The sequence below is a fragment of the Chiloscyllium plagiosum genome, unplaced genomic scaffold (genome assembly GCF_037043375.1).
Source record: "Chiloscyllium plagiosum isolate Xiang-an unplaced genomic scaffold, Cpla_swu_hap1 HiC_scaffold_16, whole genome shotgun sequence".
NCBI lineage: Eukaryota > Metazoa > Chordata > Chondrichthyes > Orectolobiformes > Hemiscylliidae > Chiloscyllium > Chiloscyllium plagiosum.
Genome location: NW_028270154.1, coordinates 56,202,503 through 56,226,477, shown reverse-complemented (window position 1 = coordinate 56,226,477; position 23,975 = coordinate 56,202,503). Strand labels below are relative to the sequence as shown.

Here is a 23,975-nt window from a genome sequence, read left to right as displayed (position 1 = left end):
GATTGCACAATCCAGCTACTGCCTAATTAAAACATAAGGATTTAAACAAAGTTCAATATTTTAAATTTTATCTTTCAGAAGATGAAAATTATACTGGATTAATTGAATGCCCTTGAGTCTTTTAATGACTACACTCAAGCATTTACTCAAAAAACATGCTTGGTTTGGACTTGGTATTTTTGTTTAATGTTGTAATACCGTAGGGTATGTGGATAGCACATCAGATTAATCAGCACTTTGAACTCAATAGCGTATCTTTAAATAATTTTGGAAAAATAAAATGTCAAAATAAAAATATGATAATGTGTGTGAAAGAGGAAGCAATACAGTTGTATATACTTGTCACTTTTGTTTACAATAAACTTCAGAAAATAGTTTAAGCTAAGGGATGGAAAAGAGATCAAGAGATTGGTGTCAAAGAGATTGAGTCAGTAAGAAGGAAGAGTAAAAACTCTGTGCCGCAGAAAGGCACAAGTTAGAGGAAGAGAATAACACTGCTCAGGTAAGTGGAAATCCCATTCATCAGAAGCCCTCTCTAAATTGTGATACTTAGTTATTCTAAATGTGGGGTAAGCATTAGAACTGCCCAAACTGTCATTTTGTCACATGATCTAAGGACCCCTGACTACCAAATAGAGCACAGAAAAGAAAAACATTCAGGGTTGAATATTCCCATTCTTTGGAAAAGTGTTTCTTCGAGTCAGATTCATGGAACAGGTCTGCCATGGCCCATGTTGGTTTCTTTCACACAATATTTTGCTCTTCAGCTTATTCATTTTGTGACCGGCCTCTCCATTAGCTGCTTCATGGAATCATGAAGGAGGAGAGGTGGAAATCCTCACCGCTGTCAGGACTTTGTGATGTTCATACCACTGGCACCATGCTTAACCTCCAGCACCACAGCATTTTAGACACTGAAAACGAGAAACTAACCTTCACACTGTGATCCTACACAATTATCCTGAAGAAGATGACACAGAAAAATAAGTAATCACATTAATTCACTGACAGGGATTGTGGAGGTGCTGGTGGACAGTAGGATGGAAGAAAGTTCAGTGCTTTTCTTGCTGAGGAGAAGGTTGAAGGCCTGGAATAGCAAGTGGCATGCTGCTGTTGCATGTACCTGGTCTGACGTTCATGTTGGAAATTGGTGCAGTCTAGTTTCTCATGGAAGGAGAGGAGAATTGGAAGCTGCATTGAAATCAGGCAAGTTTGGATAATAATGTGAGACAAATGAGTAGAAATAAGATAGTCACTGCTCATTCGTGAGATTCAGAACTTACTATATAAACAGCAAGGGGAAAATTGGAAATTCTTTTTTGACATTGCTGATCTTTTTTTCCCATTTTTGTTGTATTTTCCCAATATTCTCACTGTTGTCTATGTGGCTGAAAACGGTGAAAATTCTGCTCCATGTCTTTTATCCACTCCAACATTAGAGAAGATCATCAATGATGTCGGGGAACAAATACCTCATAAAAGCAAAATATGGAGTTGATAAAGGATCTGAAATTTATTTGTGCAACTGAACTTACATTTGAAATTTAAAATGAAACTGGCACTGACATGCTAGAAAAATGAAAGACAGCACCTCTCATAAAATCCTGGAAGCCCCAAAATACTGCTCTTTAACAGTGTCTCTTCTTAGATTCCCTACAGTGTGGAAACAGGCCCTTCAGCCCAACAAGTCTACATCGACACTATGAAGAGGAACTCACCCAGACCCATTCCCCTACATTTACCCCTGAAAAATACACCTCATATTACAGGCAATTTTAGCAGGTCAATTCATCTAACCTGCACATCTTTGGTCTGTGGGAGGAAACCGGAGCACCTGGAGGAAACCCATGCAGACACGGGGAGTATGTGCAAACTCCACACAGACAGTTACCCAAGGCAGGAATTGAACCCAGGTCCCTGGCGCTGTGAGGCAGCAGTGCTAACCACTGAGCCACCATGCCACCCTGACTACTTAGGTAAAGTAGTAATTAGAACAAACAGTTTACACAAAGAGGACATGTTAATAGTCAGGTGACCAATCATGATGATATTATTTGAGGGATAAATGTTGACTCGGATACTAGGAGTTCCCTAGCTCTTCTTTGGAATAGTGCCATGGGATTGTTTACATATGCCCAACGGAGGGAATAAATTAAACTTCACATCCAAAAGTGGCAATTCTGACAGCACATCCTCACTACTGCACTAGAGGTGGGTCTAGCTTTTTACTCAACTCTAGAGTTTAACTTAAACCTGACCATCTGACTCAGAGGTGAGAATCCTATCATTGAGCCATGACACTTGAAGAATGATATAATATTCTGAATATTAACTGCACAGAGGTTGGTATTCTGTCACCTTGCCGCCTTTTTTTTACACATGCACAGTACATGGAGTCTGACCAGCTAGCTCAGTGCCAGTCCCCTAGAGTGAGGAGACTCTCTGAATCACCTGTTTATATCTCTCAGCCAGAGCGTCCTGATTTGCCCAGGTTAACAGCCCCAATCAGGGATCTCATACTGAACAAGATCCACATGGCCATCCTCATTCCAATCACTGCAAAGTTATTATAATAGAAAGGAACAATGTCCCAGGTCCCCTCTCCCAAAGTAAGCTGGCTTCTTCTGTTGGCAGGAATATGGTACTAGTGAATTCTGACTGCTGAATATCAGGCCCCATTCTCCTATTTCATCGAGTAAAGCTTTAGACTGTTTCTTTAAGCCTGCCTTCAAAGTTTGGACTGCTCTTTTTGCCAGATTATTGGTCAATGGAGCTGTCCTTACATGACAAATGCCATTAGACTTTAGGAAATACTCAAATTTCCCGCTGGTAAATCGTGGCCCATTGATTGTGACCAACACCTCTAGGAGTCTGTACATTGCAAAAGATGTTCTCAGCTTTTTAGTTGTCATCCCTGTGTTTGACAAATAAACTCTATGTATGTACAACTACTTTGAATGGGCACCCACAATGACTAAAACATACAGCTCATGAAAGGGCCACAATAGTCAACACATAACCATCATTTCTGTGAATGTAGGGGAGCAGATAATGGTAATTTTTGTCCTTGTTGGCATGCTGGAGGCTGTCCCACCAATGCGGCTATATTTACATCCAAACCTGCCCAGGACACATAACTTCTCACCAACATCTTCATTTTGGAGACCCCTGGAGCACCCTAGTGCAGTTCAGCCAATATCTGGCAGTGGTTTTTGCTCAGAACAATCACTCTTGCTAATGATAATGTGCCATCCTGTATGGTGATTTGGTCTCTCCAGGTCCAAAAAGATTTTAACACTGACTGTGATGACCCTTCTGTCACCCCCATCACACCAGCTGTTTTAGTTTTTTACAGGGCAGGATCTTTTTGTGTCCATGGCATGATATTGTCAGTGTTGACCAGAAGGTGGCCTGAAAGTCCTAATTGCCACGGAGCACAGTGGAGGCTGGGATGTTAAATGCCTTCAAAGCAGAGATTGATAAACTCTTGATCCCACAAGAAATTAAGGGCTACGGGGAAAGTGTGGGTAAGTGGAGTTGAAATGCCCGTCAGTCATAATTAAATGGCAGAATGGACTCGATGGGCTGATTGGCCTTACTTCCACTCCTATGTCTTATGGTCTAAAGTTTAAAATCAGAGCGGATTCTTCTAGCGATGCCATCACTGGTGGTGTATCTGCCAGTGGAAGGCAGCTCAAGGCCCGTGGCCGCCTAGATGATGTTCCAACTTGTTATTGTATGCACACAGAATAACAGGCCACCACTGATTTCGACCTGAAGCTATGGGTGGCACAGCTCTGTTCTCTTTAAGTAGCCCTAGCACGGGTTTGAGGTCTGTTACTATTACAAATTTACATCCATAAAGGTATTGATGGAACTTTCTTACACCAATGATGACCGCCAAACATTCCTTTTCTATCTGGGCATATCTTTGTCCGGTATCAGACAAAATCTGAAAAACATAGACTATTGGGTGCTCCTCTCCACTGGGCCATCGGTGTCAACACTACCCTGATATTATATGGGGAGGCATTGCATGTGAGCACCACAATCAGTGATACAGCCGCACCGGTATCAGCCTCTATTAGAACTGGCTGACCATTTAAACAGTGGTTTACCTTGATTGGTTCTGATTTGGATGTTGCTAAGCAATTTAACTTCCAAACCAGCTGTGGGCAAACTTCCCAGGGTGTGCATTCTCCTGGATACTGGCCTGTGAGTTCTCTTACTCAATTCAGGCCCAGTGGGACAGTTTTGCTGTCTTGAGTCTTCATACTGGCAGCAACTACAATGGTCTGCTGACTGGAATCCTCGTGTAAAGTTTAATTGTTTAGTCGAGGCTTGGCTTTGTTTTGGGGTTTAGCTGTGGGCTGACCTAGAGTCCTTCTGTTCAGATATGTCCTGACTGAGGCTACGCCTTCACTCAAGTGCTATTGCCCAAGCTCAACTGATCTGGTGAGGGTATCCACTTCTGTCGGAGTACCTTGTAACTCATAAGGTCTACTTGCTGCATTTTCTAATGATAAAGCCAGTTCTAGTGTGTTTGAAGGTCAGCGCGCTTCAGCTAGTAGACATTTTTGCATGGTCACATCATTAATCCCACTGACAGTGCCACTGAAATAACTCTACAATGGCTGGTATCCTGTCACCAAGACAATCTTTATTTACAGGTGCATAGAACATGACACTGACCCAGGTAGCTCAGAACCAGCTTCCAGGAGTGAACAGAATCCCTGACACGTCTGTTGATTTCTATCACCTAAGACTCCCTGTTTGGGCCAGGTTAACAGTCCAAATCAGGGAACTCATTGACTCCCTACAGTGTGGAAGCAGGCTATTCAGCCCATCGAGTCCACATCACCCCCTTTACAGAGCAACCCACCCAGAACCATGCCCCTATCCTATCCCTGTAACCCTGCATTTCCCACAGCTAACCCATTTAGTCTGCACATCCCTGAACACGATAGGCAATTTTGCATGGTCAGCCCACCTAAATCTTTGGACTATGGGAAGAAACTGTTCAGAGGGACGATGTGTTTTCTCCACGCAAACAGTTGCCTGAGGCTGGAATCAAACTCATGTGGCTGGCGCTATGAGGCAGCAGTGCTAACCACTGAGCCACCATGCCACCCCATCATATTCTGAGATGTCCATCTGACTGACCTTGTTCCAATCACTACAGAATCTGTTGTAAATTTTAAACTGCCAATGTTCCTCTTGTCTCAAATGACACTGAGGCAAAAGAAGTATTCATTTCTCCTGACTGATTGTATCACTGATGCATGTTTCAATAACCAGCAATTTAATCCGCACTTTAAATGGTGCCCGTTGATTTTGTGCTGACTGCTTTTATCATAACTGGCTGTAACTGTCCTTAATTGTCAAAAAGCATTTTAAATGTATGGCTAATCAGTTTGAAGTCCTGATGAGAGAAGAAAATGACTAGTTTGTGAGAAAAGGATCTCCCACAACTCTTTCAAATTTCAACCATTTTCCTGTAGCTCCTTGGCAATTTTCCCTGCACCAAGTCATATGCCCTAATTACAGTTGATCACAAGTTGCATTGTTCGAGTTCAAGAATGAGAAAGCCAGTGCCACTGCTTTTCACCTGTCTCTTCCCTCCATGTATGTATTCCATAAGAGGTGTGAGCAAATGCAAGAATCTGGTTTTCTCAGAATTGTTTTATTTCTTTCTCCCTTTTGTGCAGATGTGTTCGTCTCCATTTCTTTGTCTCGCTTTAAGATAAAGATAGAAAGATACACTCCTGCTCCAATAACAAAAAGTAGGAGATTTTCTGTGCAAACCTCCCTCAAAATAAGATGCCCATGTTCCTCTTTTACATTATTGTTTAAAATCGTTTATTCAAGCAAAGACTCTATTCCGTTCTAGCTGCATTTCCAGCTTCTAAGCATATCACTTGCCGAGAATCACATTGACTCATGAAGAGAGTCTTCCCAGCTGTGCTTGCAGAATGTAGAATGCTGGCAGTTGTAGGTTGTGTTGCTAGCTGACTATTGCATGTTCTGATTTTCTTCAGCTGTCAATATTGGCTGTCTCATCCTACAAGCTCAAGCCCAAAGGCTCTCAAAGATGCAAGCCATTGTGAAACTACAGGTATTTTAAACACAGAAAACTCAATTTTAACAGTAACAATAGTTTCCTGAAATTATTGTAATTTTATCTAAATACTTCCCACACCTTTGATTTGTGGTTTCTGTACCTGATCAGTATCGAATTATTGCCAGTTTAAGAATATATGATTTGAGCCAATTAACTGCAAAAGATTTTTGTTTACCCACCTTCCTGAAATGTGACAAAGGATGTTGACTTGCACACTAGACACGACATTGCTGAATTTCCTCAAGAGGTCTTTTAGGAACAGATATAAGCAGAAACAGCTGCTTGGTTACTAGCTGATCCCCGGACCACATTTCATTTTCCAGAAATAAATAAATCTGTATGAAGCAGGCTGATGATCATGTCAAGACTGCACAACTGGGGTACTTGCCGGGGGAAACTCAGTGGAACTGATCAGACTATTATAGTGCCTCTCCAGAGTAATTCAAAGCAAATAGCTTGTGATGTTTTTGAGAAGCAGTTTCTGAATTGACCTGTAAAAGCCTCAAAGCAAGTCTTTTAAAATTATAATGCTTTCATTAACGTAGTGCCATTGGATAGCAGGGATTCACAGGCATTTTTAAATTCAATGTTAAGATGAAATTGTGAGAATTATTTGGATGATTCCATGCCCACAGTTACATTAAATCGATCAGAATGTTACTCTGCTTGTCCTGGCAACATCCTAGTTTTGGTAATATAGTTGATTTGTACTTTACTCACTTATTTTCTTCCTTGTCAAACAAGGGGGAAAGGGTAAAAGACATTAAGACACATCTCTTGTGCCCTTTGCTTTCTATTTTAAAGATTCTCCCTTAGACTGAATGATGGTCACCATACCTTTCACCAATTTTCTGGTCCCTGGTTAGTGAAACCTCAAATGATGGTACAATAAGTGAGCCCTACTACTTGCCAGTCAGAGGAGCAGAGAAGCAACTGGGAACAAATCCAAGAAGCAATGGAAACACAAGTCTGATGATTTTTAAAAATACATTTGCCTTCATACCTTTCCAAATCTCATCAGGGTCGTGGAGTGATCCTTTTTAATTTATCAGGCTACAGTAAGTTTCTCAAGACCCTGCCACAACATTCAAGCCTGTGCCCACCAGCTCCAAGTTTGGCTTTGCCAACCTCTCTGTGCAACCCACTTCCAGAGCCCAGGAGGTCCAGAAATCAGAGGCAGCAAGCATGTCAATGTCCTCTGCACCTGGATAAAGAGATTTCCCATGGCAAAAAACAAATCAGGAAAGTCTGTCCCTGAAAGTGTATCATCCACATTCTTCAGGCTTGGACTTTCAGCTTTTTCGATGATAGACTGGAATTGGCTGAAGGTGTATTAAACATCTCCTTGCAAGCACAGTGCTATCAAAATGTATAATATCTTATAGGCAATTGTGTAAATCAGAACAGAAAATATTGACAGTGTAGCGGTTAAGAAACTCAGCAGTGTTGAGCATGTTATTTGGCAACAGGCCCTTCAATAAAACAAAATGTGAAATTTTTATCCAAGGTATGTCTAACTTTTTTTCAATTCAGTTGATATATACTGTGGATCTATCACATAATTTGAAACTTTAAAAAATGAATATATTATCAAAATAAAATTATAAAAATATTAGTACCTGTGGATTCTGAAATCTGTGCTGGCAATTGGTTTGGATCAAGCGTTTTCTATAAAAACTAAGCGTTAACAATTCAAGGGCATTGATGACAAATTTAGAAGAGCCTTGTGCCTTCTGAATTATAATTCTCTGTTCCAAATAATGGTGCCTTGTTGACCATCTGTCATGTTGTTCTCGACTGTTCTGCAGGGATTGTACATTTCCTGATAAAAGATCCAGCTAGGTAGGTCAAGTTACATACATCTCTGCATGGTGATAAGATAAGATCAGAGTTCAGGTCAGGTCCCTATATTAGTACAGTTCTGGTTGAGCATAAAATGACTGCAGTAGGGAGGAATGAAGCCAATTCATGACTGCCACTCAGAATGATTGATGTTTGGTATGTCTGGCCTATTGTTATCACTTATACTCTTTCGAAATGATAGGCAATTAGTTTATTGACTCATCATGATTATGACTGTTTATCTCTGAAAAAAAACTAAAATGGTCTTTCAATCTTTAAGAATACATGAGGTTACATTTTCTATTAACTTCTCATGATTATTTCAGTTATCACAACACCATTCATCTTAATTATCAGTCTTAACTCAAATGTCACATTGCATGCAATTAAAGTATAACACCAATTAAATATCAATAATGGCATACAAATTCACATATTTTCAAATTAATGAATGAGTAAATTAGCATTCAAGAAAACAACACAGGTTGGTGAATTTTTGCCACAGCATGCTCAGCCCAATCTTCATTCTCTTGAATGTGGCTGTCCACTGAGACCTCAACAGCACTGAAAATATATTTTTGTTAACAGACATTAAAATGAACAAACTCACAGAATCGGCAGAAAAGCACTTTGCCTTGTTAGTCTATTTGCATATCTATTTTGCAAAATAATTTTCAATTATTAAAAGAAGTACCCTTTATTTGAAATTGATAGCGCCCAGAATGTTTTTAAAACTCGCTAACTGCAGAATAATAATCTTCTGAAGTAATGTTTACAGAGTATTAGATGTATGTATATATTGAGCTTCCTATTGGCCCTGATACAATTTGAGGAATTCTCAGTGGTAGTTCCACGTTAACCAGACCCATCAATCCAGGACGTTTGTATACTCGATAAGAATGCAGTGCTTTCCAGGCACTTTTTTCTCTGGCTAATACCTGGCTAGTAGCTGATAGGAAGTTATGATGTTAAAACTTATTTGTTCATAATATGTAGGTATCCCTGGCAAGAGTAACATTTATTGCTTATCCTTAACTGCTCTCAATAAGATGATGTTGAATTGTAAAGATAATCACATACACCAGAGCATAGAAATTTTCCAGGACCTGTATGACATGGGCTATAGCGAGACATTTTGGAAAATTGGATGAGACATCAAGCAAAATCCTTCTCAATATGAAGACTGAAAATTCACTCGTTCCAACCAAGTTCCAGATGTCAAGACTAGATTCTAGCTAGTGAGGGGCAGGGATTATTGCCAATTATTATTCCTAATTATTACTTAATCTCACCTCATTAATATACAGTCTCTGATTTAACCACCTGCCAAATAGAAAATAGATGCTGAGAATTCCTGACAGCAGGTACCTGGCAGCTCCAGCTCACCACTTGCTCCTCTGGAGCTCCATCCTGGACAGTTCGTACCAGCGCCTAATGACAATATCATCTGCTCTTAATGGGCAGTGACTGCAAACACCCAATTTCCATGGATATTGGCGTCCAACATGTACCAACTTCACCACACCCTCATGGCAAATGTCCGATCCACATATAGCAAATATCAACACTTTAGTGCAATAATGCACTGGCACTTAACATTGCAATGCTGCTTCAAGGACACTGTTCACAAGGGACAGACTCCAAGATCATGGATTGGATCAGGTTACATTTCAGGGCTGCTAGTTCACTCTCTTGGAGCTCACTCACCTTGAGCCTATTTGAATGCTCACAGCATCTCTGCTTTGCCTTGCCCTTTTGTGCATTGGTTCCTTAGGCAGAGGTAAAAGGCTCACATTACTTCAGTCTTGCCTTGAAAGTACAGATATATGGCCAAGAATCTTGTCATGATTGTCAGTAGTCAAAAGGTGGGCATACATGGCAAACATAATGGACGTGACTCAGCGTCGAAGGGGTGTGGTCCTTAGTCATGTCAAGTTCAGTCAGGGGTCATGGCTCAGTAAGTTAAGGGCAACCTCTGATATCAACTCAGATGCTTGTGCAAGGACAGTTGACCAATCAAGGTGGTCAATGTCAGCTTTCTGTCCTTATAAGGGGTAAGTAGCCAAATGTTGGTCACCCCACCACCTGTCTTGGCTCTTTCTGCCTTATTGTGGGGTGTTTTCCCCTGAAATGAGAAAAAGGGAGAAATTAAGTAAGATGAAAGGAGATGGCATAGCTATTAATGTTGGTCCAGGTGAAGGATAGGTGGTGAGGTTTCCCTTAAAAAGTGAGTAGGCAGTGTGGAGGACAGGAAGAGTTCATAGTGTGGGGGTTTGAGGTGGGTGGTAGCAAGTGAAGCATGTTACATGCAACTGTGAGAGTGGCAGTACATGAATCTTTGTAGGAAGTGGATGCAGTAGCAGAGACAGAGTGAGTGTGAGGAAGCAGACAGATGTTGATAGTACTTACTGTGTCAGAACAAAGAAGATCATTGCTTTCCCCCACTGACTGGTGTTCTTTGAGATGGATAACACAGCTCTGACCTGGATTGCAACCTCAGACTAGGCTGGCAGGTTCTGGTGACTTGGACTCCTCTGGTGGGTCTCGTGAGGAGAAGGATGGGGGGGTAGAGAGGACAGGGTGGAGCTGATGGACCTCCTCTGCATCATCCTGTCAAATCAGGACATCCATGTCGCTGTCTGCAAACCAGGGTATCACTTTCCTCTGATGCACTACATTTGGTCAAATGTCACAAACCATGCAGGACTGACAGTACTTTTACCAAGTTCACAACAGCTTTTTAAAGATGGCCAGGGATCCTGGGATATCCTAACTGTGGGAAATACTTCTGCCTGTGGTGAATTGGGAGAATAGGGCTAGCATTAGACAACAGGGGCACCACACAGGGACATGGTTCTTAAGCTTATGACAATCACATCAGAAAACACTCCAAGTGGAGAGAAACCCTCCATGAAACTCCACAAAATTGACATTTAGCCAATTTCTGTTGAGATTCAGTCTATAATATACAAATACACCATGAAATACAATGACCTATCAGCATTAGCAATGCAAGTTAAGATGTTTCAGCTCACCACTCATCCCACCATGACATTTTAAACGCTAGTTCCTCACTAAATGATCAAAATAGAAATTGGAAAAAAACAACCTCCTAAACTAAATCTGACCCTTTGATCCAATATAAATTTAGAGGCTTTTTTTCAGGATATTACCACTTAAGAAAGGCAACAGGACTCCTACATATGCTTATCAGGTGTCATAAGACCATAAGGCCTTAAGATAAAGGATTGAAGTAGGCCATTCAGCCTATCGAGTCTGCTATTTCATTCAATGAGATCATAGTTAATCTGATCATCCTCAATTCCACTTTCCTGGCTTTTCCCCATATCTGTTGATTCATTCACTTCTGATTAAAACAGTAACTGAAGAAGCTGTACCTAGGTACGTTTGTACCTAGGATGGCACTGTAAATGGCAACCTATAGACTTTTCACTGTACTCACTTATTACATGTGACAATAGAACTAATTCTAATGCTAAAAATCTCTTTCCTATCAGGTTGAATATATTACATGATCATGTCTCGAGACCCCTCTGAGGTGAAGAATTCCGTAGGTTCATTATCCTCTGAAAGAAGAAATTCCTCCTCATCTCTATTGAATGGGTCACCCATTACTCTTAGATTATGACCTCTGATGCTAGACTCTTCAACAAGTGAAAACAACCTTTCCACATCTATCCTATTAAGTCCCCTAAAGTTCTTTACCTTCAATAAGGTTGTCTCTCATTCTTCTAAACTCCAATGAGTAGACATCTGTCCAAATCATGCGACAATCCCTCCATACCTGGGATCAACATAATGAACCTTTTCTGGACTGCATCCAATGCCAATGTATGTTTCCTTAGATAAGTGGACCAACACTGTTCATAGTATTTCAGGTCTGACCTAAGGAGTGTTTTACATTGTTTTATTTTATTCTCCAGTCCCTTTTACATAAAATCCAACATTCCATTTGCCTTCCCTGTTATCTACTAAGCTTGGATGTTAGATTTTTGTGATTTATGGACAATTTTTTTGAAGCATCTCTCTATTTAATTAATACCTAGTTCCTCTCTTCTTTCTGTCAAAGTGCATAGCCTCACATTTTCCGTTATATTCCATCTTCCAAGAAGAAGAGTCATGCCAAACTCAAAATACTGACTCTGTTTATCGCTCCATAGATTTTACCAGACCTGCTGAGTTTTTCCAGCATTTTCTCTGATTGTTTCACATCAACAGCATCCACAGTATTTTGCTTATATGAAGCCCAGAGAGGTCCGCACCCTCCAATTAGGTGAAAAGTGAGTGAGCAATATGAAATGGAGCTAAGGGCCAAAAGATCCATCTTCTGTAGATGCATAAGCTGGTTGTTTGTCCTCGTGCACAACGCGACCTGACAGAAGCAAACAAGCCAAAAGGTGTAACGGAGATCCAGACTGAAGTGGAAAAGGGAAGTGGATTCTGAATTGGTCTGAGGTCAGCCATGGGAATATGATAAAGCTGGCAGTTTGCTGATGCTGACTTCGGTAGCTGAAGGGTAGAGGAGGATGCTGTTGGTGGAGCTATCAAGGACACATGGATGAAGGGACATTGAAATAGAGGCCCACAAAGGCAAATGACTATCTCCATCAGTCAAGTGACCACTCCAAGTTTCAAGTCAGGGATTGTCTGCATTTAGTTTCTTGAGATAGGAGGGAGGAATTTCAAGCTTCAATCCCTTGAGTTCAAGGCATATTTTATTTTCAATTTTGTGACATTTTCCTACATTTGTTGCCATTGCCCAAGAGCTGAGAAAAGTCTACTCTAAGGTTTGTGAGTCTTTTTTCAGTTACTAATTGTTTTTGTACAATCAATTTGTTACTCTAAATTTTAAATCCTCTCCTCCCCACTGCTTCAATACTCTTGATTGCCAAGAAAGGAATGATATTTCTGCTACCCAGTATTGTCAAATTGTAAATGATGGAAGATATGCCAGGTAATGCATTTCTGTTGTTAATATTTAATTTGAAAACACGCACTTAACAGGAGGAAAAACTCCCTAATGTTCTTCCCTCAACTGCCTGTTCAGACACCACTCATAATATGGATAAATGCTCACACAATTTGTTTTGTCATGTCCTAAATTGAACTTTATGTAATGAAATACGACCGGATATGCAAACTAAAAGGCTATTTCCCAGGATCATAAATCTGGGCCTTCAGCTAACAGTGAAATTGTTTGATCCATTCCATTAGGACTAATTTAAAAGCAAATTTAATATGGAACACTTACCTTAATACATGAGCTGATCCATTAATTGTTGTCGCGGAGCATGGTATTGTCTGCCCCAGTAAAGACGATCGTCTGTATCGATCACCACAGCACAGAATTCTCAGGAAGGCACGCCTGAAGGACTTGTTCAGATAAGCATACAGAAATGGATTGAACCCTGAATTAATGTATCCAAGCCATAAGCAGGCTGTCCATAGTTGTTCTGGCACTGAATAGTTTATAAATGGGTCCACAATATTTGTGATGAAAAATGGAGCCCAGCAGAGACAAAAACATCCCATAATAATGCACAAGGTTTTAGCTGCTTTTGTTTCAGTTTTCATTCTGTGGTTGCCTTGATGATCAGTTTGTTGTCCAGAGTCTGTTGAGGTTCCTGCACGTTTCAATATTTCAATTTGTCGTGCATGCTCCCTGGCTGTCACATATATCCTTTGGTATGCCAGAACCATTAAGAGAAGAGGTATGTAAAATGCTACAACTGAACATGTTATGGCAAAGGGTTTGTTCACCATGAAAATACATTTTGTTATGTTTGTGTCAATACTTGATTTTCTTTCTTCTACCTGTAAAGGGAGAGAAAGATAAAAGAAGGTCCTGCTATATTATGCATTTAAAAATAAACAAATATATCAAAACAAATATATTTCCTTGAGAAAATGTTGATTTATCACTTATCAATTTAAAAAATAAATATGTAATAACCTTCACTCATTTGATAAACTGTTCAAGAAATAGCAGATCTTCATGGATATTATTGTGCTAGAATCAGCAATATTAGAACATACTGTGAAAGGTTTACAAATGTAATTTCACAGAATTCAAGCGAATGGCTTTGCTAAAAATGTAAAAAGAATTAAGAAAACTGACTCTTTAAGATAGAATTGTTATTCCCTTGGTAACATTTTAATTTTGTCCCAATTTTAAAAACAATAACTGATCAATATGTACAGAAATGCAGCAGGTTTTCTCAGCTCCTTATCCAGCTATTGTAGAGTGTAAAGTGTGACAATACTATGACTTAAAGGGTGCATTTTGTCCTGTTTTCTTTCTGGAAGAGAGGTTTTGAGCCATAGGTGAAGAGCAGTCTGGTCAAAGCCAATAGAATAAATAGCTTATTAGGCCTTGGGTTTTTGTTTTGAATAGTTGGAACAAAAAAAGTAGCATGGATGGGTGGAGTCAGGCCCCCACACAACCAGGGTTTAAGTTTAGCTTTCAGCAGTTGCTGGGGCTTTGAAGCTGGTTGTGGAAGCTGCTACATCTTTATCTCTGTTACAGCAAAAATCTGGAGTTCTCTTTCTGCTGCCAGAATCATATGTGTGACAATCTGTTTTACTAACTTTGCTTTTGCCAAGGGTGTGTTTATGGCATGTTACTGTATTGGAACAGTTACCGTCTGGCAGTTAAATAATCTATTATCCTATTTTCAATAGAGTTAAAGTTATCTTTTATTCTTTTACTTGTGTTTTAACTGGATATAAGAATAAAGTGTATTTTGCTTCAAGTGTGACAAATCAAATTATACCTTGAGCCCAGCACCTTACACTTGCCTTTAAATAAGATAATAAATTAGGGTCTAAGCTATCTCTTTGATATATTTGCAGAGTGTTTGGCCCGATCCATAACAAAGGGCACAGTGAGTATAGAGAATTTTAATAGGCACAGCTACTTTTCTTCTTTTCATCTGTGTTACAATCAAATGATTCAAAACAACTCAGAGCAAGAGCAAAAGCACCTAACCTTTTAAGTGAAGGAACACTTTCTATTTGTGCCCAAGCTTCATTTCTAACATATTACTAAGAGGTGAGAAATAATTATATGAGTCAATGATTAGAGGATGCCCAGCATCAATGCAACCATATGCAGTACGAAGAGACTTCCTTCAAAATGTTATGGGAGAATAGAAAATAAACATATGTTGTGTCACATTGAATTTTTAAAACATTGTAGAACCAGAGTGACATTGCTCCTGATTTGGACCAAATAACTTTTGAAAAAGACATTTATCTGGTGTAAAGAAAGAGGTGAAAAGCATGTCTTATTACAATTTTTAAGTAAAGCAAGGGGCATTGTTACATATTCAGTCTGAGAGGCAGGGTTTGTTGGCAGTAATGGCAAAATGACAGTTTATTGTAACAAACCTCGAAATCCTTTTGCACTTCTGAAATACACAACTTGCTCAAAAATATCCAAGAATTCAGCATGGGACTGTGTACTGAAGTCACAAGTGTCTATCTGATGGCAAAATACAACCTGTTTCATGACCAGACTGTAGATGGGATGGTAAACTATGTTAGGGAGAAACACAAACAAGACCTTGTGGCAAAGACCAGCTTCCATCCATGCAAAGAAAATGATGAGCATAGGGATATAATTTCAAAGCTCAGAGGACTTGTCTTGATATTCAGGTGTAAATATAGTTTCAAAGCAAGTAGCAGATATAAAAATAAATAAAAGGCTAAAGGAGATGTTAAGGAGTGATTGAAGAAGTGGATGTTAAGGAGTGTCTTAAAGGAATAAAGAAATGAAGAGGCAAGTAAAGAGGACATGCAGGGCTTAAGCAGCTTGATGAACAATTATTAACTGTGAGTCAAAGAAAAAGGAATGCACCAGATGTTTGTGTAAGAGGATCAAGAGTTTTGGGGGCTGGGGGAATACAAAGGTAAACAGAGGACAGCATCTTGATGACCTACATTCTCTGAGCATGTTAATCAGGAGCAAGACTAGACCACTCAAGCTTGCTCCACTATTTGATAAGATCATGGCGGCTCTTTCCTGTCTATCCCCTTTACCCTTAGAATCTCTTGTTTGCCAAAAATCTATCTAACTCTGCCTTTAAAGTAAAACCATGACCCTGCCTGCACCACGCTAGCGGATAGAGTTCCATATATTCATGATCCTCCAAGTGAACAAAAAATCTTATCTCCATCTTATATAAAATATATTTTAAAATTGAATTCTAGTCTCTCCTGTAAGGGGAAACATCCTTTCAGTATCAAGTTCCCTCAGGATTTTTTGTGTTTCAATATGATTACCTCTCAGTATGATTACCTCTCAGTATGATTACCTCTCATTGTTCTAAACTCCAATAGATACACGTCCAGCTTGTCCAATATGTCCTCATAGATAATCTCTTCATCACAAGAATCAGTTTTGTGAATTTTCTCAGAAGGTCTTCCAACTCAGTTATATCTTTTTCTTAATTCGTCTTTTAAATACGATCAAAACTGTACAGAACACTGCAAGTGTTGTGCCCTCTACAACTGGTGTAAAATGTTTATGCTTTTATATTGCATTCTCCTTGCAATAAATTCAACACTCTATTTGTCTTCTATTCACTTGATGTGACTCTATTTGACCTTTTAGTGATTCATATATCTGGGCAACTGAATCCCTCTGCATGACAGCATTCGTCAGTTTCTCTCCATTTAAATAATATACTGTTTCCCATTCTGCCTGCCAAAGTTGACAAGCACACATTTTCTCACATTATACCCCATCTGCCAAATTTTTTGTCCTTCATTTAACCTATCTATTTCCCTTTGCATACTCCTTGTGTCCGCTTCACAGTCTACTGTCCTACCTATCTTTCAGCCATCAGCAAACTGAGCAGCCTTGTAAATGACTCAGGCTTCAGTACTGATTTCTTTGGCACTCCACTCTTTGAATCTTGGCAAGCCAAAATTAACTCTCCTGTCTGTTAGCTGATAAATCCTCTACACACGTTAATATGTTACTCCCAACACCATAAGTTCATATTTTATGCAGTACTTTTTGACAGGGCACCTTACCAAATATTTTCTGGAAGTTCAAGTACGCCACATCTATAGGTTCTCCTTTACCCATGTTGATTGCTATTTCCACAAATAACTTTAGTGAATTAGTCAAACTTGATTTCCCTTTCACAAAACCATGTTGACTTTGTCTGATTACATTAAGATTTTCTAAGTACCCTGCTATGACGTCAGGAATAGCTTCTTGCATTTTTGTCATGACAGATATAACTAACTGGTCTGTAGTTTCCTCCTTCCATCCTAACTTAAAAATATGTGTTATATTCACTGTTTTCCAATCTGATGTGTCTTTTCCAGAATCCAAGGAATTTTGGAAAATTGAAACCAGTACATTTACCATTTCATTTGCCACTTCATTCATCCTGGATTAAGAATCACCTTGATTTACCACTATTTTTGAGATGTTATTTATGGAACATAGAACATAATAGCACAGTACCGTACAACTTTCGGCCCTCACTGTTGCGCTGGCCAGTGGAACCAATCTGAAGCCTATCTATCCTACACTATTCTATTTTCATCCATATGTTTATCCAATGACTATTTAAATGCCCTTAACATTGGCAAGTCTACTACTGTTGCAGGCAGTGTGTTCCACGCTCCACTACTCTCTGAGTAAAGAAACTACCTCTGACATCTGTCCTCAATCTATCACCCCTCAATTTAAAGCTATGTTCCCTAGTGCTAGCCATCACCATCCAGCGAGAAAAGCTTTCACTGTGCACCCTATCTAACCCTTTGATTATCTTGATTCGGAGATGCCGGTGTTGGACTGGGGTGTACAAAGTTAAAAATCACACAACACCAGGTTATAGTCCAACAGGTTTAATTGGAAGCACACTAGCTTTCGGAGCGATGCTCCTTCATCAGGTGAAGGAGCATCGCTCCGAAAGCTAGTGTGCTTCCAATTAAACATGTTGGACTATAACCTGGTGTTGTGTGATTTTTAACTTTGATTATCTTATATGTCTCAATTAAGCCACCCCTCAACCTTCTTCTCTCTAACGAAAACAGCCTCAAGTCTCTCAGACTTTCCTCATAAGACCTTCCCTCCATACCAGGCAACATCCTAGTAAATCTCCTCTGAACCCTTTCCAAAATTTCCACATCCTTCCTATAATGCAGTGACCAGAACTGTACACAGTACTCCCAGGTGCAGTTGCACCAGACTTTTGTACAACTGCAGCATAACCTCATGTTTCCGAAACTCAATCCCTCTACCAATAAAAGCTAACACAATGTATGCCTTTTTAACAACCCTATCAACATAGGTGGCAATTTTCAGGGATCTACATACATGCACACAGAGATCTCTCTGCTCATTTATAATACCAAGAATCTGATCATTAGTCCAGTACTCTTTATTCCTGCTCCTTCCAAAGTGAATCACCTTACACTTTTCCACATTAAACTCCATTTGCCACCTTTCAGCCCAGCTTTGCAGTTTATCTATGTCCCTCTGTAACCTGCAACATCCTTCTGCACTATCCACAACTCCACTGACCCGAGTGTTATCCACAAGTTCACTAACCCATCCTTCTACACCTCACTTAGGTCATTAATAGAAAATGACAAATAGTAGTGGTCCCAAAACAGATCCTTGTGGGACACCAATAGTAACTGAACTCCAGGATGAACATTTCCCATCAACCAGCACCCTCTGTCTTCTTTCAGCTAGCCAATTTCTGATCCAAACTGTTAAATCACACTCAATCCCATGCCTCCATATTTTGTGCAATAGCCTACCATGGGGAACCTTATCAAATGCCTTACTGAAATCCATATACACCACATCAACCACTTTGCCCTCATCCACCTGTTTGGTTACTTTCTCAAAGAGCTCAATAAGGTTTGTGAGGCATGACCTCCCTTCACAAAACCATGTTGACTATCCCTATCAACTTAATCCTTTCTTGATGATTATAAATCCTATGTCTTATAACCTTTTTCAACACTTTACCCACAACTGAAGTAAGGATCACCAGTCTATAATTACCAGGATTGTCTCTAATCCAATTCTTGAACAAGGGGACAACATTTGCTATCCTTCAGTCTTCTGGCACTATTCTTGTAGACAGTGAGGACATAAAGATCAAAGCCGAAGGCTCTGCAATCTCCTCTCTGGCTTCCCAGAGAATTCTAAGATAAATCCCATCTGGCCTATGGGACTTAGCTATTTTCACACTTTCCAGAATTGCTAACACCTCCTCCTTGTGAATCTCAATCCTATCTAGTCTAGTAGCCTATATCTTAGTATTCTCCTCAACAACATTGTCTTTTTCCAGTGTAAATAGAGAAGAAAAATATTCATCAAGCACTTTCCAATCTCCTTGGACTCTCCACACATGACTTCCCACTACTATTCGTGATTAGCCCAAATCTTTCTCCAGTCGTTCTTTTATTCCTGATATGCCTATAGAAATCTTTAAGGTTTACCTTCATCCTAGCTGCCAACGACTTCTCATGTCCCTTCCTGGCTCTTCTTAGTTCTCTCTTTAGGTCTTTCCTGGCTGACATGTAACTCTCAAGCGCCCTAACCGAACCTTCATGTCTCATCCTAATATAAGCCTTCTTCATCCTCTTAATAAGAGATTCAACTTCTTTAGTAAACCACAGCTTCCTCGCTCGACTAATTCCCCCCTGCCTGACCGGTACATACTTATCAAGGACACGCAGTAGCTGTTCCTTGATTAAGCTCCACACTTCACTTGTGTCCATCCCCTGCAGTTTCCTTCCCCATCCTATGCATCCTAAAGTTTGCTAAATTGCATCATAATTGCCTTTTCCCCTAGCAATAACTCTTGCCCTGCTTTATATACCTATTTCTTTACATCACTAAATTAAACATAACCAAATTGTGGACACTATCACCAAAGTGCTCACCTACCTCCAAATCTAACACCTGGCTGGGTTCATTATCCAGTACGAAATCCAAAATGGTCTTGCCACATGTTGGCCTATCTACATACTACACACATTGGACAAAAACTGACCCATCTAATGTCCTCGAACTACTGTATTTCCAGTTAATATTTGGAAAATTAAAGTCCCCACTATCCTGTTACTCTAGCTCTAATCCAGAATTATCTTTGCTATCCTTTCCTCTACATCTCTGTAACTATTCAGAAGCCTATAGAAAACTCCCAACTTCTTTCCTGTTTCTAATCTCAACCATACTACTTCAGTAAAGGTGTCCTCAAATGTCCTTTCTGCCACTGTAATACTATCCTTGACTAACAATGCTACACCTCCCTCCTTTTACCATCTTCTCTGTTCTTACTGAAATATCAAAATCCCAGAATCTGCAACAACCATTCCTGTCCCTGTTCTATCCATGTCTCCGAAATGGCCACAACATCGAAGTCCCAGGTCCCAACCCATGCTGCACATTCACCCACCTTATTCTGGATGCTCCTGGCATTGACGTAGACACACTTCAAACCACCTTCCTGCTTGCTGGTGATCTCTTGCGACATTGAGACCTCATTTCTAACCTCACTACTCTCTGGACATCCTGGACACTGGAACTACAATTTAGATTCCCATCCCCCTATTGAATTAGTTTAAACCCTCCCGAAGAGAATTAGCAAATTTCTCCCCCAGGATATTGTTACCCTTCTGGTTCAGATGTAGACCATCCTGTTTGTAGAGGTCCCACCTATCCCAGAATTAGCCCCAATTATCCAGGTATCCAAAACCCTCCCTCCTGCACCATTTCTGTAGCCACATATTCAACTCCTCTTTCTCCCTATTCTTTGTCTCGCTAGCACATGGCACAGGTAACAAACCAGAGATAACAACTCTGTTTGTTCTAGCACTAAGCTTCCATTTTAGCTCCCTGAATTTCTGCCTTAAATCCCCTCCCTTTTCCTACCTATGTTGTTAGTACCTATGTGGACCATGACCTGGGGCTGCACCCCCTCACCCTCAAGGATCCCAAAAACATGATCAGAGACATCATGAGCCCTGGCACCTGGGAGGCAACCGTGAGTCTCTGTCATTCCCACAGAACCTTGTAATTATCCCCCAACTATGGAGTCCCCAGTGACTAATGTTCTGCTCATCTCCCCCCTTCCCTTCTGAACAACAGGGACAGACTCTGTGCCAGAGATCTGTACCCCATGGCTTACCCCCGGTAAGACCATAAGACATAAGACCATAAGACCATAAGACATAGGAGTGGAAGTAAGGCCATTCGGCCCATCAAGTCCACTCCGCCATTCAATCATGGCTGATGCGCATTTCAGCTCCACTTACCAGCGTTCTCCCCGTAGCCCTTAATTCCTCGAGACAACAAGAATCTATCAATCTCGGCCTTGAAGACATTTAGCGTCCCGGCTTCCACTGCACTCCATGGCAATGAATTCCACAGGCCCACCACTCTCTGGCTGAAGAAATGCCTCCGCATTTCTGTTCTGAAATGACCCCCTCTAATTCTAAGGCTGTGTCCACGGGTCCTAGTCTCCTCGTTTAACTGAAATAATTTCCTAGCATCCACCTTTTCCAAGCCATGTATTATTTTGTACGTCTCTATTAAGTCTCCCCTTAATCTTCTAAACTCCAACGAATACAATCCCAGTATCCTCAGCCGTTCCTCATATGTTAGACCTGTCATTCCAGGGATCATCCGTGTGAATCTCCGCTGGACACGTTCCAGTGCCAGTATGTCCTTCCTGAGGTGTGGGGACCAAAACTGGACACAGTACTCCAAATGGGGCCTAACCAGAGCTTTATAAAGTCTTAGTAGTACATCTCTGCTTTTATATTCCAACCCTCTTGAGATAAGAGACAACATTGCATTCGCTTTCTTAATCACGGACTCAACCTGCATGTTTACCTTTAGAGAATCCTGGACTAGCACTCCCAGATCCCTTTGTGCTTTGGCTTTATTAATTTTCTCACCATTTAGAAAGTAGTCTATGCTTTTATTCTTTTTGCCAAAGTGCAAGACCTCGCACTTGCTCACGTTAAATTCCATCAGCCATTTCCTGGACCACTCTCCCAACCTGTCAAGATCCTTCTGCAGCCTCCCCACTTCCTCAGTACTACCTGCCTGTCCACCTAACTTCGTATCATCGGCAAACTTCGCTAGAATGCCCCCGGTTCCCTCATCCAAATCGTTAATATATAATGCGAACAGCTGTGGCCCCAGCACCGAACCCTGCGGGACACCGCTCGTCACCGGCTGCCATTCTGAAAAAGAACCTTTTATCCCAACTCTCTGCCTTCTGTTAGACAGCCAATCCTCAATCCATTCCAGCAGCTCACCTCGAACACCATGGGCCCTCACCTTGCTCAGCAGCCTCCCGTGTGGCACCTTATCAAAGGCCTTTTGAAAGTCTAGATAGACCACATCCACTGGGTTTCCCTGGTCTAACCTACTTGTTACCTCTTCAAAAAATTCCAACAGGTTTGTCAGGCATGACCTCCCTTTACTAAATCCATGTTGACTTGTTCTAATCAGACTCTGCTCTTTCAAGAATTTAGAAACCTCATCCTTAATGATGGATTCTAGAATTTTACCAACAACCGAGGTTAAGCTGATTGGCCTATAATTTTCCATCTTTTGCCTTGATCCTTTCTTGAACAAGGGGGTTACAACAGCCATCTTCCAATCATCCGGGACCTTTCCTGACTCCAGTGACTCTTGAAAGATCTCAACCAATGCCTCTGCTATTTCCTCAGCCACCTCTCTCAGAACTCTAGGGTGTATCCCATCGGGGCCAGGAGATTTATCAATTTTAAGACTTTTTAACTTTTCTAGCACTATCTCTTTCGTAATGGCAACCATACTCAACGCAGCCCTGTGACACCCTTTAATTTTTGGGATATTACTCATGTCTTCCACTGTGAAGACTGACGCAAAGTACTTGTTAAGTTCTCCTGCTATTTCCTTATCTCCCATCACTAGGCTTCCTGCATCAGTTTGAAGTGGCCCAATGTCTACTTTTGCCTGTCGTTTGTTTCTTATGTACTGAAAGAAACTTTTACTATTATTTCTAATATTACTGGCTAGCCTACCTTCATATTTGATCCTCTCCTTTCTTATTACACTCTTTGTTATCCTCTGTTTGCTTTTGTATCCCTCCCAATCTTCTGATTTCCCACTGTTCTTAGCCACTTTATAGGATCTCTCTTTTTCTTTAATACATTTCCTGACTTCCTTTGTCAGCCAAGGTTGTCTAATCCCTCCCCGGTTAATCTTTCTTTTCTTGGGAATGAACCTCTGTACAGTGTCCTCAATTATACCTACAAACTCCTGCCATTTTTGCTCTACTGTCTTCCCGGTTAGCCTCTGCTTCCAGTCTATTTTAGTCAGTTCCTCTCTCATGCCCTCATAATTACCTTTATTCAACTGTAACACCATTACATCCGATTTTGCCTTCTCCCTTTCAAACTCCAGACTGAACTCTATCATATTATGGTCGCTACTTCCTAAGGGTTCCCTTACTTTAAAATCTTTTATAGAGTCTGGTTCATTGCAAAGCACTAGGTCCAGAATAGCCTGCTCTCTTGTGGGCTCCATGACAAGCTGTTCCAAAAAGTCGTCCCCCACAATGGTATCCAAAACGGTATATTTGTTGTTGAGTGGAATGGCCACAGGGGATCCCTGCACAGCCTGCCAGTTCCCTTTCTGTCCTCTAACTGTAATCCATCTGCCTTTTTCTTGCACCTGACCTGTGACTACCTCCCTGTAACTCCTTGCAATAACTCCCTCCACATCCCGAATTATCCAAAGTTCATTTAGCTCCAGCTCCAGTTCCCTAACGTGGTTTTGAGGAGCTGCTCTTGGGTGCACTTCCTGCAGATGAAGTCAGCAGGGACTCTTGTGGTGACCCTTACCTCCCACATTCTGCAGGAGGAACATTCAACTGTCCTAACCTCCATTCCCACTATTTCTAAATCCTATAGTGAAGATAGATGCAAAGATTTAAGTTAATCTGTCATT

At 40.7% G+C, this 23,975-nt stretch overlaps 1 protein-coding gene across 5 annotated transcripts in view; it reads right to left on the bottom strand.

The window, feature by feature from the left end:
- The window catches only part of htr4 (5-hydroxytryptamine receptor 4), a 199,945-nt gene that overhangs the window by 103,272 nt on the left and 72,698 nt on the right, over nt 1-23,975 (bottom strand). For 3 of the 5 annotated variants that reach the window (XM_087995423.1, XM_087995422.1, XM_087995426.1), the window contains one exon: nt 13,236-13,798. In XM_087995423.1, the coding sequence (XP_087851549.1) occupies nt 13,236-13,798 (563 nt within the window). Of the gene's footprint in view, nt 1-8,296; nt 8,528-13,235; nt 13,799-23,975 lie in introns of those variants that run through there. The other 2 variants (XM_087995425.1, XM_087995424.1) reach the window with 1 other exon arrangement.